The sequence below is a fragment of the Triturus cristatus genome, chromosome 1_1, assembly GCF_964204655.1.
Source record: "Triturus cristatus chromosome 1_1, aTriCri1.1, whole genome shotgun sequence".
NCBI classification, from domain to species: domain Eukaryota; kingdom Metazoa; phylum Chordata; class Amphibia; order Caudata; family Salamandridae; genus Triturus; species Triturus cristatus.
The window spans coordinates 31,596,795-31,613,532 of NC_140579.1; the positions used below are offsets into that span (position 1 = coordinate 31,596,795).

General features: G+C 44.7%; 1 protein-coding gene across 1 annotated transcript in view; it reads right to left on the reverse strand.

Annotated features, from left to right (window-relative positions):
* Positions 1 to 16,738, reverse strand: part of LOC146869242 (complement C4-like) — a 550,923-nt gene that overhangs the window by 45,449 nt on the left and 488,736 nt on the right. The window contains exon 33 of the mRNA XM_085646117.1: positions 8,636 to 8,798. Coding sequence (XP_085502243.1) covers positions 8,636 to 8,798 — 163 coding nt within the window. The remainder of the gene's footprint in view (positions 1 to 8,635; positions 8,799 to 16,738) is intronic.

Sequence of the window (16,738 nt, forward strand, 5' to 3'; positions counted from 1 at the left end):
GGCAGAATATGCGGCGGTCCGCTTGAAACATTCCTACTATGATGGGGGGAGACCGCACAGGCCAGCTCCTGGCCAATCGCCTGAGGGCCCAGAGACAGCAAGCGCATGTTTCTTCACTTCGGAAAGAGGGCGGGGGAGGAGAAATTAGCGGGGATGCAGAGACCGCACAGGAATTCTGGGATTTTTACCAGAAACTTTACTCTGCGGAACCCCGATCTGGTCACACTGCAATGGCTTACTTGCAGTCGATCTCCATGTCTGCATTGTCTCCCACTCAGGTGGCATCCCTAGATGCCCCCATTCACGTAGAAGAGGTCATCACGGCGATTTCACGCTTGCAATTGTTTAAATCCCCGGGCCCCGACGGGTTCCCTTTTCTTTTTTACAAGAAATTCTGCACTATCATAGCACCGATGCTGACTAGTCTTTTCAATTTGTTTGGAGGCTCCACTCAGATTCCGGACACCATGCTGGCGGCAGCAATAGTGGTATTGCCCAAGCCTGGTAAGGATAGGCAACAATGCGGCGCATATCGCCAGATCTCTCTACTACATGTAGATTTCAAAATCTTCACAGGCATCCTTGCATCACGCTAGAGTCCTTGCATGCCATACTTGATAGAACCTGACCAGGCAGGGTTTATTCAATCCTGCCAATGTAGCGATAATACGAAAAGAATGCTCCATCTTGTGGATAAGGCCCACCGGACGCGAATGGATGCTCTCCTGTTAACGATCGACGCAGAGAAAGCGTTTGATCGGGTGGATTGGGGGTTCCTGGGGCTCACAATGGAGAAGTTCGGCCTGGGGAAGCGGTTCCGTGAATGGGTGGGCTGTTACTATGCCACACCTACGGCCTGCATCAGAGTCAATGGCATCTCCTCCACACACTTTGTTTTTCAGAGGGGGACCAGGCAGGGCTGCCCGCTGTCGCCGTTATTATTTGATTGGTCAGAGATAACCAGAATTTCAAGGGGATCCCATTTGGAGGGAAAACCCACCCCATTAGCCTCTATGCTAATGATGTACTGGTGGCACTGGCAGCACCCAGACTATCCCTACCCGCCTTCATGGAGGAGTTGGACGCCTTTAGCCAGGTCTCCGGCTTTCAGGATAATGTAGGCAAATCTTTGGTACTGCCCCTCGACTCGGCTGTGTCCTCCACGCAGACCTTGCAATCACCCACGGGCACTTGGCTAACTGGCATTAAAGTGACGGAAATGATCCCGTATCTTGGCCTAGAGGTGGTGGCGATGGTCCAACGAACAACCCAGCTGAATTATGCTAGGTTGCTGCGTCAGGCGGAGAAAGACCTGGGCTCGTGGGGCAAACGCCACTTATCCCTCCTCGGCCGGGTAGCCGTGGTTAAAATGTCCCTACTACCTCGGGCACTTTACTTGTTCCAAACTCTACCGGCTCATCCTCCAGTCGGTGTGCTCACTTTGCTGCATACCGGATCTCCTCACCTACTATAAATCGGCCCAACTATGCTACTTAGTGGAATGGGCAAGGCCGGAGCCCTTAAAGCGGTGGCTTTTCCAAGATATGGCACTTGCGGGCATCCCTTTATGGAAGGTCCCCTTTTTTAGGAGGGCACAGCGGCCGCAAGGCCTGATGGACTCTCCGATCACTAAGTCGGTATTGGCGGCCTGGGACGGGGTGGCGACTTCGAGGAATCTTATGACTTTTCCTTCCCCACTGAACCCCTTGTTTGGCAATAGCGACTTCACTCCCGGGTTGCCTGATAAATTATTCCAAGACTGGCGCGACACCCCATGTCGCTTGGTGGACCACTTATTTGATTTGTCTGGGATGATTTCCTTCAACCAGTTGAAGCTTGACTATGGGATTCCCAAAACCGAAAGAATGAGGTATATGCAGGTGCGACACTGGGTCCTTCAACCTGGGATGCGGGAACAGGTAGTCGCAAATTGACCAAATACTAGAAGTAGTTGATCACTAAATTGACGGATAAAGGGATAATATCGGAAATGTACGATATGCTTCGGGGCGTATCAGGCCCGCAGGCCACCCCGAGCTAACGGCAGTGGGGACTAGAGTTGGGCGGTGATCTTGCTGCAAAGGACTCGGAGGGCATTTATTACAGAGCAAAGCATACTGCCCGGAATGTCGCTAGCATCGAGATCGCTATGAAGATAGCGACATATTGGTATCTAACGCCGATGGCGGGGCTATGACAACGAGGGTACTCTACTTCACATACTGTGGGATTGCCCCAAGTTGTCCGCCTACTGGTCTCAAATTCTGGACGAGATAGACGACTTGTTTGACACCAAACTCCAGAGGCTCACGGTATATGTGGTCCTAGGATTCCCTAACCCTGTTACATTTTTCCTGAAGAGCAGGAAAGGGCGACAGATGAGGTTAGCATTGGGAGCAGCTCTACAGAACATATTGATGCACTGGGGGACGGCTACTTCCCCCACTCACGTGGGGTGGCTTTGTCGCATATGGCATATTATTGGGATGGAATGCATATCTGCCACACTGAGTGGCTCTGCTGCCTCGTTTCAAAAACTGTGGAGACCGTTTCTGACCTTGCTTTTAAAAGAATTTAATGAAATCACACAGCCCAAGTACCTTAGGGTGTTGCGACTCTCCGACTTAGAGACAGAACTGACGCAGGCCCCCACTGGATGAAGGGGATTTCTAGAGTGAGGAGACGAGAAGGGGCCGTTCAGGGGTTGCGGAATATCTGACAGGGTTTGGGGGGGGTGTTTCAGGTTTTTCTTTTACTTACGCAATGCTTTCTATTGCAATGCATGGTTTGTCTTGCCCCAATAGGGATACAACTGTACGAGTTCCGTTGTAAGCAATACATTTCTTTTACATTTACGAAACGAATATATGACAGAGTCTCTTGCATACTACTGCTATGGTTGATGGTATGTTTTTGAAACTGCTAATAAAAACATTTAAACAAAAAAAAAAGTAAGCAGGGTGATGGACTGGCCTATATGAAAGAGAATGCCTGCCTTCGGAAGGAAGGAAACTCTTGTGCTAAGGAATAGCTTCTCTGGGAAGATGTTGAGATATGAAGATGACAAAGTCTGGAGCATATCGACCCTCCAAGCAGATGTTAGGGCCACCAGAAAGGCAGTTTTGATTGTAAGAAGTCTGGAAGGACAATTGTGTAGCTGCTCAGTAGGAGCACACATTAGAAAGGTGAGTACTAAATATTGGCATGATAAAGGGTGAAGGAGTAAACATGTGTTGGAGCCCTTTCAAAAACCTACGTACAATGGATTTGAACAGGGATGGCTGATCTGGCAACCGCAGAAATGCCGAGAAGGCAGAAAGATAGCCTTCCAAGGTGCCCAAAGCAGAGCCCTGCAGGGCAAGAGGAAGAGTAAAACAGAAGCAACCGGGAAAGGGGGAGCAGAAAAGGGATCAACTTCTTTTTCTGCACACCATGCCACAAACGTAACCTTGCAGCAGGCGTATACCATCTTGGTGGAGCGAAGTGTGGCTGCCAAAATGACATTACAGACTTCAGGCGGAAGGTCGAAAGGTGCCAACTGTCATGCTCAATCTCCGTGCCTGAAGGCGGAGCACTGACAGGTTCAGGTGGAGTACACTCCCTTGTTGCTGCGACAGAAGATCCTCCCGAAGGGGCAGCCTGATTTAGAGGACCGATAGCCATGCTCAACAGCTCGGGATACCAAACTCTCCAAGCCCAGCCTGGGGCCACAAGGATGGCTTGGGCCTGGTCATTCTTGAGAATTCTGGGCTGGAGTAGTATAGGTGTAAAGGTGTAAAGAAGGCCTGAGCTAGCCTCAAGACAAAAAACAACTCCAAGCGATGGCCACCTTGGAAATTCCAGTGCACAAAACCACAGACATTGTGCATTGTCGGCTGTGGCAAATAGACATAACTAAGACTTCCCCCACTGCTGAAAGAGACCTTGCACCCCCTCCGGATTGAGACGCCATTTGTGACATCTTTGGCTGAATTCATCTGCCCTGACATTCAGAGAGCCCACAAGGTGTTGAACCACCAGGGATACTCCCTGATGTTCCAGCCATGACCAGAGACGCAGGGCGTCTTGACAAAGAGTGCACAACCCCACCCCGCCTTGCTTGTTGCATTACCACATGGCGGTGGTGTTGGCTATGAACACCTGCACTAGCCTTCCCTTGATGGAGGGTAGAAAGTCTTTTTATACTGATATGGAGTCCGGATTCTGCCAGGGAGACCAGAGGCCTCTGATTTCTACCTCTCCCAGATGGCTGCCCCATCCGAGGAGTGATGGATCTGTTACTACTGTCAGGTCTGGTTGGGGTAGGGAGAGGGGAGAGGGGACTGCCACTGACCCAATCATGGTTTATTATCTACCGCTACAGATCTTTTGCAGTACCCTCCGAGATCTGGACCATGTCTGGCTTATGGTTCCTCTTTGGAGGCTGCACTCCTGCCATTATTGCCTTCGTTTTCTGATGAATGGGCAGGTAATGACAATGTTCATTCCTTGTATATTACGCCTCAGGCCTCTGTTGTTGTGTTGTCTTCAGATGCGGGTTCCGTCCCGGGCCCCACCAAAACTCAGGATATTGATGTGGTAGACATGTTGGAGTAGCTGCATTTCACTTCAGGCGCCTCCAAAACTCTTTAATTTGCATTTTCATTTCAAAAAATTGATTTATTCATTTTTTAGTAGTCTGCATGGTTTTTTCGTTTGGTATTTTTTATGGATTTTTGTGTCTGCTTATTCTGTTAAACTTTTATATGAAACGCCAGGCTTTTTAAATTTATTCATTTCTATTGCTTATTTTTTATTTTGTCGTCTCCTTCCGATGAAGGGGAGGGTATTGTGGAGCTTACATTAAACCTCCATTTTAGCTTTTCGCTTTTACCTTAGTATCTTTTTTTAATGGCGGTTTACACATGTTTTGCCCTAATATGAGAATGTGCCATGCACGCATTTATTCATAAAAGACATTGTCGCCCTGTAATTGGCATAATTAGTTTCAGGGTCACACATTTGAGTACACGACGCTTGGTTTTATTTTCTGTGCTTGTAGGAGATGACGTTCGGCTTCAGACTAATTAAACATGTTGTTCTGCACCTAAGGCACAGTACAATAAAATTGCTGTTTTATTATTTAAGCAGGGTCCATGCTAAAGTAGGTGAGAGGTTCACTTCCCGGCACAGTTATGATGGAGGCTGCCTGTGAGTTGTAACTGAGATTCAGCCCTGCTGTCCCCGACCTTCATCCTGAGAAGGAAGGTAGCCGTGCAATAGAAGTGTGCAAGTCTGCACACTCAAGATGGAATGCATTTGTTAATGCACTAAGGCCAGCTTCCTGACACATTGTACCAGGTATGGGGTTAGATAATTTCAACAGGTCTGGCAGAAGGGTGTATTCTCGATATACTTTCTTTAGCATAGGGATATTAATGATATAAAGGCGTAACCTTAGTAATATTATGACTTATTAACATGGTTGAATTGTTTGTGTTTTTCACCATTCTATTAATGCTTATAACAATGATGTGTCTCATCCGTCTACTAATCACAGTTCATATTTTATTAACGAAGACTAGAGCTTTTCAATAAACATTTAAAAATACATTCTTGTATCATTTCTGTATGTGACACCTTGACCATGCAAAAGTGACAAATGAAAGGGTTGGATCTGTTTCCACTATTTCCTTGGGAATCTGAGTGGTCATGTTCGAGGTTACCGACAACTTCTGTAACTCTGTAAAATTAGGAGATTAGATGAGATACTGTGAGCTTGCCGAACAGACCAACATTTACTGATTGCATAGGAAGACTAAGTATTTGCATTATGAAGATGTGTGATCAAAATATACAGTCCTTCTAAATTCGTAGGAACAGTATAACACTTAGTGCTATGCCCACTGGCACTTCACATCTGACTGAACAGCATGTGCCACCTGGCATGTTTCACTACCATGATGCAGCAGACCCAGCAGCCCATGAGTGAGTCTCACTGGGAACCAGGAACAAGGCTGAAACATTGAGATCAAAGCCCAAATATCAATACCTCTCTGCATTGGGGGTGGGGGAGCATGGAACTGCACCGTGTTCAGCATGGCTTTGATGAAAGGGAGTGTCTGAAAAGGAGGTAAGTGTAACTTTGGCATGTTGCTAGTGAACCCTAGAGAGTGCAGGAGGCTCATTTTAGTCTGGAGTGGATGAAGACTGCCTGTGGTGAGCCCATCTTCAGCGGCCAGTCGTTGAGGTAAGGGAAAACTGGAACTCTGACCTCTGAAGGTGTGCTGCAACCATCACCATCACTTTCGTGAACACCTGAGGGGCACTGGGGAGGCCAAAGGAGAGCACAGCAAACTGAAAATGCTCCTGACTCACTATGAACTGTATGTAATGCTGATGGGCCTGCAGGACCGGGATAGGAAAATAAATGTCCTGCAAGTCAAATTATACCATTCAGTCTCAAGGGCCGGAGCGGGTGTGAGCATCTTGAATTCCTCCTTGTTCAGCAAGGCATTGAGAGGGTGCAGATCTAGGATAGGGCAGAGTTCTCTGTTCTTTTGTGACATCGGAAAGTAGCAGGAATAGCAACCACAACCTACTTCTGATGCGGGCACCCTCTCAATGGCTCCATTGGCCAAATTCTTGCTGCAATAAGAAGATGTGGCTTTCTGTCAGCTGATCCAAGGGTGATGGGGTTTCTGTTAATGGAAGGGCATAACATCACTTGACAATCTGAAGCAGCCACTTCTCCAAAGATATGGCTTGCCATTGGGGCAGGTGGTGCTTGATCCTGCCGCAAATAGGGTGCTTGTGTTGGTGCGAGAGGCTTGGAGGCTACGGCGGCGGCGGCTGGGAGGCTGTCAGACTGGGCAGGCTTATGTCCTTTGGGTCACATGGGACTTGTGGGAGCCATGTGTGCAGCTGCAAAATGGCTGGGAAGCCTGTTGGCTGGGTTGGAATGAACACAGTTGGTAGCCCCTACCGTATACACGGAAAGAGTGAAAGAAGAGTGTGGTTTGCATGCTGCCAAGGTGAGTCCAACGCCCGGGCTGTGACCGTACTCTCTTTTAAGGGCTCAAGTGCTGATACAGCCTTGTCATCAAATAGCTGAAAGGCATGTCCATAAGGCAAAGGCATGCCATAAGGGAATTATGGACAGCCCCTGTGAAGCCATTTGATCGCATCCAGGCGTCGCAACGAAGCAGCACTGATGAAGCAACACCTCTCCCCAGCAATTACGTCATGTCCAGCCCGCATCTGATAAGTGAACTTTGCTACATCCTTGCCAATGGCAATAGCATGGGTCTGCTTCTTGGACTGCTTTCTGTGGGACTTACCCAACAATGACTTTGACCTTGATGACGACCAGTAGGAACAACACTAAGAGGGGGCGCGGGACCTTCAATTAAATGTGACCAGGACCTGGAGCAGTGCCGAGTCGTCTGTTGTCAAGCGGCCTGGAACTTCATTACCCACTCTCGGATCGCTTTGGAGTTCATCGCATGGCAGTTGAGGCAGGTCTAGGAGTCATGGTACAGCTCCTGGTACCACAAGTAAACCAGGGGGTCTGTCAGAGACATTTGTCAATGACAGGCTCTACAGGGTTTAAAGCCCACAGGGTTCTTAGGGGACATACCTAAGGCAGACTGGGGGTCAAAGAGGCTCAAATAGGTTGAACAAATGTTGAGAAGGAGGTCAAAAAACGACCAAGGTAGGTCTTCCGAATCTGTGCTGTTGGCACAGAAAAGAAGGAACTGAGAACTGCACGCTGGGGTGCCACCTATATAAGCATTGCACAATATCTGGCACAGACGTCGCCTACAAAGGCAATGCAACAGGCACACAGAGGTACTGCTCAAGATTTTCAAGATCCAGTCTGACACCTGGGGAATATGCTATGGTAAGGAATCTGCGGCTAGAAGTCTCTATCAGATAATTTTTTGGGTAGATGACTCTCATTCTTTCTCCGCTCTTCCTAAGTTCCTAAATGCTCTAATGGAATACCTAAAGTCACCACTGAAGACTCTCCCCAGAACCAACAACAAACAGGCCTAATACAGCATGTTCTGCACTAACCACAAAGGGATCTGACAACATTATTTTGACGTATGACAATCTAATCTTGATCACTTTCAGTATTTACTGCAATTTTCTTATGCAACAAACTACACACTTAACTTACCACCACTAGATCTAATACATCAATCTCATCAACAAAGACAGACCCTTTATAGCAATCCATGTAATCACCGAAGGCAAATCTTCCATGGCGCTCATATGCTTATCACAGACAGATGAAACAAAACACTCAAAGACAAACCGACATATCTGATATAGCACTCCAAATGTGTACCACTGACCTGCCCAGCACTTCATGTACTTACCACACACAGAGCTTACACAAAACTCCATACATGCACCACATGACTTATTCAGCAGTTCATATTCTCGCCAGAGACGGATGTTACACAGCACTCTATACACTGATGAAAGACATATTATATAGCATTGCAAATAATTACTTCAGATATATGTTACACGGTCCTCCATACACTTACAACAAATGTGTTATACAGTCCTCGGTTTAATTACTGTGGATGGATGTTACATAGCACTTACCACAGATATACTATAGAGCACTCTTTCCACTTACCAGAGATACACCATATACACCACCTCCTTGGTCTTTCCTTCGACCGGCACTGCTTGGCGCCTGCGTCTGCTGCGGAGGTCCTGCCAGTGGATCCTGGCAGAGGGCTCTTCCTTGACTTCATCATCTTCCTTGTAGTCGTAGTCTGCATCATAATCAGAGGGAACTGGAGAGTAAAAAGAAACACAGCACAAAGTCTTGCGCTTGGCGGGAGAACCTGTCCTTCACATCAAAACATCAAGCTGAAATCGAGCCAGTGCCTTCACCTTTGCAGAAAGTAATGAACCTCGTGATGGCTTCCTCAAGGAAAAAAGAACTTCACCTCATGACCCGTGGAGGCGCCTGAGATCTGAAGCCATGAGACTCTTTCTCAGGCACAGTCCAATTGTAGTCTTGAGTTTCAAAATGGCGCTATTGCCAACTCTATGTAGCCTAGATTAATAGTAGAGCTGCAATAGTAAACTAGGAATATGAAGTGAAAATAGGCATAACTTCAAAGTGTCATCTCTGAGACAAGACGTTCTTCAGTATCTTGTAGCCACGTTCAAGAGCTAAGACAGAGTGTGAGGAAATTGGTGGTATTATATGGTGTGGTTGTGCAACCTCACTGTGTGATAAATTGACCAACCCTGTCTTGGGTCGAGTCAAGCTCATTTGTTCAACCTTAGCTCAGCCCTCAGTAACTGTGGCTGTGAGCAGTCAGGCTTAAACAGAGTAACTAGTGTAAAGCATTTTAGCTGCAACAAAACATTTTAATTAGAAATCAACGCTACATTAAAAAAATCATACACCAATTTATAAAACTAGACTGTCTTTTTTATGAATTTATAGACACCAAAACGAAAAAGATCTACCTGAGAGTTCTGGAGATACAAATACTTTAAGAAGCAGTAAAATATAGCTTTCTACTTAACTTCAAACTTCAAATTCAACTAATCTGGCACTTAGAATATTTTTCAAGAAACTTGATAGCAATATGGAATGAAGTCATTTAGAGTTACTTTGGGTGACCGTCTGCGGCATGGAGCAGGTCAAGGAGGTCAACTAGGTGCAACAAGACAGTTACCGCAAAAGAAGAGCAGTCTTCAGACCAGTTCCAGAATCAATAGAAAGTTGACATAATATTTAATGGAGTGGTCCTGATGCAAGGGATGCAGTAGGGTGAAGATGCTCAAGGATGCTGTGGATGCTGAGCCGGTGTCAGGGGAATCATGGAAGTGGTCCTGATGCAAGGGATGCAGTAGGGTGAAGATGCTCAAGGATGCTGTAGGTGATACTCTGGTTGACGGGGTTTTTCTGAGCCACCTCACGAACACGGTGGGACGACTTTGGCCACAGGGGTCGACGTCCCTCTTAGTCCAGATGAAGTCCATCACTGACACACTTGCCACTCATCTGCTTGTCTCTGGCTACAACGGTTTCAGTGGTTTTCTTTTTTTAGTGATAGCTTGCCCTCTGGGTGGCTAAACTGCAATCCAACGTCTCTTCCAGGTCCAGCAGACATGGGCGCACCTTTTAAGCATCAGAACTCAGTCTGGTGATCTGAAATACCAACTTGCCCTGGCAGGCTTCCTCAGCTTTTGTGGCCCTGTGCTGTAGCAGAAAGTGACTCATGGAGATCACCTTCTTCTAGCTTGGGCTGAGGGATCACTTTTCCACAAACCAGGCACCACAGGCACAGTCCTTTCTTCACTAGCCCAAGGAGGAGCAGGTGAAGTTCAATCTTCTGTGCAGCCTCTCTTTGCTGGTTCCAAGGTCGGCAGGGCAGTTCTTCTTCGGTGCTCTTCTTCAGTTCAGACATGATTTGATTAATATTTGCAAAGCTGATAGGTCAAACTTTCAGTAATGCGAGTCCTATTGCATTCCAAATGCATGTGAAAACTTGATCTCACCACTGGGATCACATGATGTTCTTCAACAGTAGGCTAGTGGCCTGTAGAGAAGGCCTAAATGCCCCCCCTTCAGATAATGGCATGGATGGATGCTGTATTTGTGCACTGAGGGTGGGGGGAGAGCTCACAAAATTATTATTGTTGTAATGGGCTGTTGTTTTATTTATTTCACATTTTTTTTATATCAACATACTGTGGTGTTAGAATAGCTACCCCATCAATAGATTCAAGCTAGCAGCAATGACTGGGGGGGTGAGGGTGTGCGAGGGAGGGGGGAGTCAAGAGATGGCCAGAGCTGGCCAACCAAAAGAAACAATGGTGATGTCAGATGAGAGGGAACCAAGTACCGAAAGGCAGGACAGATGCAAAATATTAACCAACCAGAGAAAAGGAATTTTAAAAAGCAGCCCAACAAACCAACCAAAAGCGGAGGGCATGTCCAAAGTCCCCGATAGCACATAACCCGAATACAGCAGGCCTTGCAGACCAGTGCATGCGCTGCCCAGGCTCGAACTAAAATAGTGTATCAGGTACATGGATGCCCCAAGAAATATATATAATGGGGACCCTGGCAGCATGCAGAGGAAGACATTTCTTGAGGAGGGGCTCAGGTGGTGGAGCCGGCTGGGTCCAGGAACTGAGGGCACTAATAAGTGTCTAAGAATATTTAGGTGGGGGCCAATTTGATGTCTGCTCCTTTGTATAATTTCTGCAGGGATTTGGCTGGTGCCTCGGATGACAGAACCTGTTATTTTGTATTCATTATGACTCAAGTTTAATTGTCGCGGGTGGGTGGCTGCTTTTTACCCGGTTATATGAAAATCAATAAAATTAAAAAATTAAATATATATCAGCAACAAAAATATTGAGGACACAAACATTGACTTTAAATTCTTGTATGTAATGTCAAAAACAGCAACTACGAAAATATATACGACCACAATATCTAATAAAATAAGTATATTGACTTTTAACTATTATACATTATATTAACATATAAATATATATTTAAAACTAATATTACTTTTTTTTTTAAAATACACCTCCAACATAAAGGATATATAAAACAGTATAACTTACAAATATCCTCACTTTGAAGTAAAAGTTACTTACCTTTGGTAACACTATATCTGGTAGAGACACAGTCTAGCATCAGATTCCTTAACTTTGAATTCTCCCCAGGCGCCAGTCTGGATCCCAAAACCATTCAGCAGCACCTCTGGGCACCGGGCATGGTGTCGTACAGCTCTGCAGTGACGTTCTCTCCAGATATAACGTCGTTGGAGCGATATAAATATGCTCCGGAGTGTGGACGTCAGTTTCTTCTGTGAAACATTCCGCTCCAGAGCGTGGAACCACTATAGAAACTGGTTGTGAAACAGTGTGTCAAAAAAGATAAAAAAATCTTTCAAACACTATTCAAAAAATAAAACATCAAATGGTGTGATACCAAACATGGATTTTAGAGAAAATCCCTAATATAATCTACTTAACACAGGACTATATGAACCTCTATGCCTTGGTCAATAACCCCCATATGAGCGAAGAGACCATTCCCTCTATGAACCATACATCAACGGTCATAAATGTCATGGTAACAGTACACAGGACGTACAACAACTACACTAAGCTGTTTGTTAATTTACACCATCACCTGATATACTGACAGTACCCGCATCAAGGTTTGACGTTACCAAAAAGTCATTCATAGAAAGAACAAATAAATGAATACTGCTCACTGGTGTGTAAACCAGAGGGCAAGAGAAAACACACACACACTCTACCATTCAGAAATGGACGGTATTGCAATCTCTAAACAAAAGCTAAGTGGCCAGGCCAAGCAGCTGGTTTAACCCAAACATAGAAAGAGTCAATGATCACTGGTCTATACACCCAGTACTGAAAGGGTAAATCCCGTATCTCAAGAATCATACGCAGAGCGGGGAGGATGGGCAGGGCGTTAAGGAATCTGAGGCTAGACTGTGTCTCTACCAGATATAGCATTGCCGAAGGTAAGTAACTTTTGCTTCTGATAGAGACATCTAGCCGCAGATTCCTTAACTTTGAATTAAATGCCATAGCTATACCCCACTGGAGGAGGGTCTGCGAACTAATCCTATGAAAGTTCTCAAAGAGACCTAACCGGTCAAATGAACAACCGACCAAGTGTACGTAGGTATAGTAGTACAAGGGCTTGACGCTTAATAGAGATCCTGATCACTGTAACAAAACATATAAATTACAACAACCTCACAGGTCGTTCAAGGAGAAAAAAAAGGTTTGAAGCCCTTAAAGTATCATCTGTCAGAGGACAGTCATGAACCACTGTCCCCCAAACAAAAAAAAGAAAGCTCACTGACCATGAAGGGTCAACAGCATAACAAAACATTAATTATAAAAGAAACTGTCCTGATAAAATCCCTAAACAGGAGTTTCAGAACTCATTTCCGCAAGGGAAAGATGAACGACAATACCTCCTGTTATGAATAATTTAATCTGGACAAAAGAATATCCATATTTATTCTATGCACCGATTGCATAACATCTTGCCACATGATGTATATATAGACATAAAAGGTTTTGCAAACATAAATGTGTCACCAGATACTTCAATTGAACCAGCAATTCACAGAATTTAACTGGCCACAAACTACTGCCAGCAGAAGAACCTATAAAACTTGCCTCCAAACAGACTTCCGTGCCATAGCGCAATAATAGACTGAATACTATCTCAAGCTCTGAATAAGCTCAAACACCAAGGCAAGCGAAAAAAGGGAATTAACTGCATATTTGACTACACATCTTTCTTTTCTCTCTTTATTATTATTATCTTTTTTTAAATGTGTAACACATATGATACCTTCCCGTTTATACTGTATACATAAGAATAAACTATAACTGAGATCCAGTCTTATGAAACACTTCCTCAATAATATTGAAGAATTGGACGCAACAAAAGATGCAGTTCCAAATTACACATAAAATAAATCCCTGCCAACAACAGCCACATACGACACCTCTGATACAAGACAATATATGAAATGAGAGGATCAGCAACACACACAACCCAGAGAGAAAAAAGAGTAGTACCCTGCCACCATCCAAGGTGACTTTCCGTATGAAAATGTCACCTGACAAATGGTATCTTAAATAACTGATGCCACAACAAACAACAATTATGAATCCTCACAAAACAAGGAATTTGGAGAATAATAAGTACATTCCTCCAGAAGACAGGCAATGCCGATCGGACCAAGAATATCAAGGGAAGAAGGAAAAACTTCCATTATAAAAATTGTCTCCAAGACAGGGTCTCAAGGTGCAGGTAAATATCTACGTGCAATGTCACGGTCCACTGGGACCCCTAACTCAGGCTTAGCCCAGGCACCTGAAAATATGTCAAAAAGGGCCTCACTGTATGGGAGAACAGGTTCTTCCCCTTTTTGTCAGTGAAAAAGGATCTCAAACAACAGGTCTGTAGACCTCTGCACAGTGGGCAGGGATAAATCTAAAACTGCAGCCACTTTCCTCAGCATGTCCACAAAGGAGGAACTTGTCTCCGTGGCAAGGCCAGGGGGATAGAGTAACCCCGATGCTGGCGAAGAGTCCAGACCACAGGCCTCACAAAGAGCTGTCAGCCAGCTCTCTTCCACCTGAAACAAATCTAAAAAGTTCTGCCCCAGGTAGACCTCCTGACACCTCTCCATGAAGAGAAGCCACAAAATGAGCTGCTCCTTCACGTTGCATAGGAGATACTGCCCCCGACGTCGAACGATGCCCAAGCGGCGCAGACACAACGTCGATAGGAGAGTTGTGAGGCAACTTCGACCGGCGCCACCAATGTCAAAGTCAGAGTCGGTTGGTCAATGACTGGCGTCGAAGGCAAAGACACTGAAGGGCTGTGAGCCTGCTCATCCGATGTCTGTTGGCGCCAATCCATCAACTCCGAAGGCCCAACCGTCACTGAGGATGGTGCCCCACTCACCTCCTTGGGACCTTAGGGCGCTCCAGAGGGAGATGGGGTCCCAAAAATGACCCATCAACGCCCCGGCTCCCGGAAACACAGGGAGGCGCGGCGCGGAGTCTCGAATGGCTTCCTCAACCGTCGAGCGGGAGGAGCCCTGAGGAGCCCTGGGGGACGGAGTCTCTCCACAGTGAAGTCCAAGACAGCGACCTCGACCGCCTCTTACCTTTCGACTTACCTGGAGAACAACGTCCTCTGGATCCACTTCGGACTCTAGATCGACCCCACTTCTCTTCCCGTGACGACATAGTCCGAGACTGGGAATCCTCTGAGGATCGCGAAACAAGCGCTGCCATAAATTTCAACCGCTGCTCCATCACCGACTTTGGTTTCAACTTCTAGCAGCAACCACAATCCCCTGTGTCATGGTGTTCACCTAAACACCACATACAAATTGTATGCGGGTCCGTCACCCACATCTGTTTGTTACAAGACCCACAAGGTTTAAAACCTGTCGACATCAGTCAAGGCACACTGTCCCACCGACACCAGGTGCCAGAGTAGGTCTGTAGAATAAAACGACCTGAGGAAACCACTTTTCCAGAACCGCGTTACAGCGCAGAAAAGAAGAAACTGACGTCCGGGCACTGGAGGGCACTTATACAGCTCTACTGACGTCATATCCGGAGACGCCGTCACTGCGGAGCCGTAAGGCGCAATCCCCAGAGGTACTGCTGAAACTTTTTCGGATCCAGACTGGTGCCTGGGGAGAATTCAATGGTAAGTAATCTGCGGCTAGATGTCTCTATCAGATATAATCTCAAACATAAATAGCAAGAAAAATACCACTTTTAATGAACTATATTTATAACACAAGATACTAAAAATAAACAATAGACAAGATATTAAATTATATTTAAAAAAAATTATTTATAAAAATACTACAAAAATATGTAACAAAAATATTTGACATTAAACAAACTTTTAACATTAAACCACAAAAATATATTACATTAAAAACCCTCTGATAAATAAATTAGACAAATAAATTAGACTTAGTATTTCCATTCCAACATAAGCAACTGTAAGAATGTTTTTGACTTTGGAGGGGTCAGATTATCTATTCCCATTCCAAGGTAAGCAACAGTTGGGAAAGTGTTGGACTTTGGAGGGATCATAACTACTATTCCTACTTCAGCGCAAGCAACAATATTGAAATGTTGAACTTCGAAAAGCACAGATTTACTTTACCAAAACCTAAAATGAGTAAAATTAAATCTACACATAAACACCCACACACATATATATGTGCAAGTACATTTTAAAAATATTAACCATAAATGTAATTTAACTAAAATAAAAAAAACTTAAAATATATTGCCAAATCAAAAAATACAAAGCTTTACTCAAAATAATTAAACATATTAACTTATATAACAAAATCTAATCAAAATCAACAAAATAATTTATAAAAAACCTTATGTACAACTAGATTAAGACTACATTTAAAAAATAATATTTGTACCTTCAGTATTCTGTCACACAATATTTTTGTCATTACAATATTTTGCCGCAATATTTCTCTCTCAATATTTTTGAAACAATATTTTGGTGGATCACCGTCAGTCATTTTAAGCTCTCCATATTCTGACGAGTAGCTCAACTATGCGAGATCTGCCTAGGATAAGTGATTACTCTGTGATATAAGCAACAAAATTTTGTGAAATCAGTGTCTTTGTATTTACATTTCCTGCCCATTTCCAGCGAGAACCGTAAAGGAAAAAGAGGGTGAAGGGAAAATAAGTAGAAGTTATAAGTGAAGAAAGATGCTATATACATTATGGTTCTCATTCATCTTTCATACCGAGTGGTCTGCACTTTGAGCTGACATTTATAGCACCTTATAAAATCCTACTCCGTGGGTTGGAATTTATCGGGTCCAAAACATACCTCCTATTTTATAGTTTGTCCCTAATAATATGGACTCACGTGCATATTTTAATGCTTAACGTGCCAAAATATGCATATCCCAGTAACTATCGGGTTTGACTTGCCCACAAAATACTGCAAGAGTGGGGTTATAGTATCAACTCCCAATTAAGATATGTCTGGTAACAGGAACTATCATACATATTGCAAGTAAACATTTCACTCGTATTGAGGACCTAACTAAAGTCATACAACGACTATTGCAATTCTGGGCAGAGATTATGAACCATCACTTTAAATGTCACTACAAAGCAGCTCCTA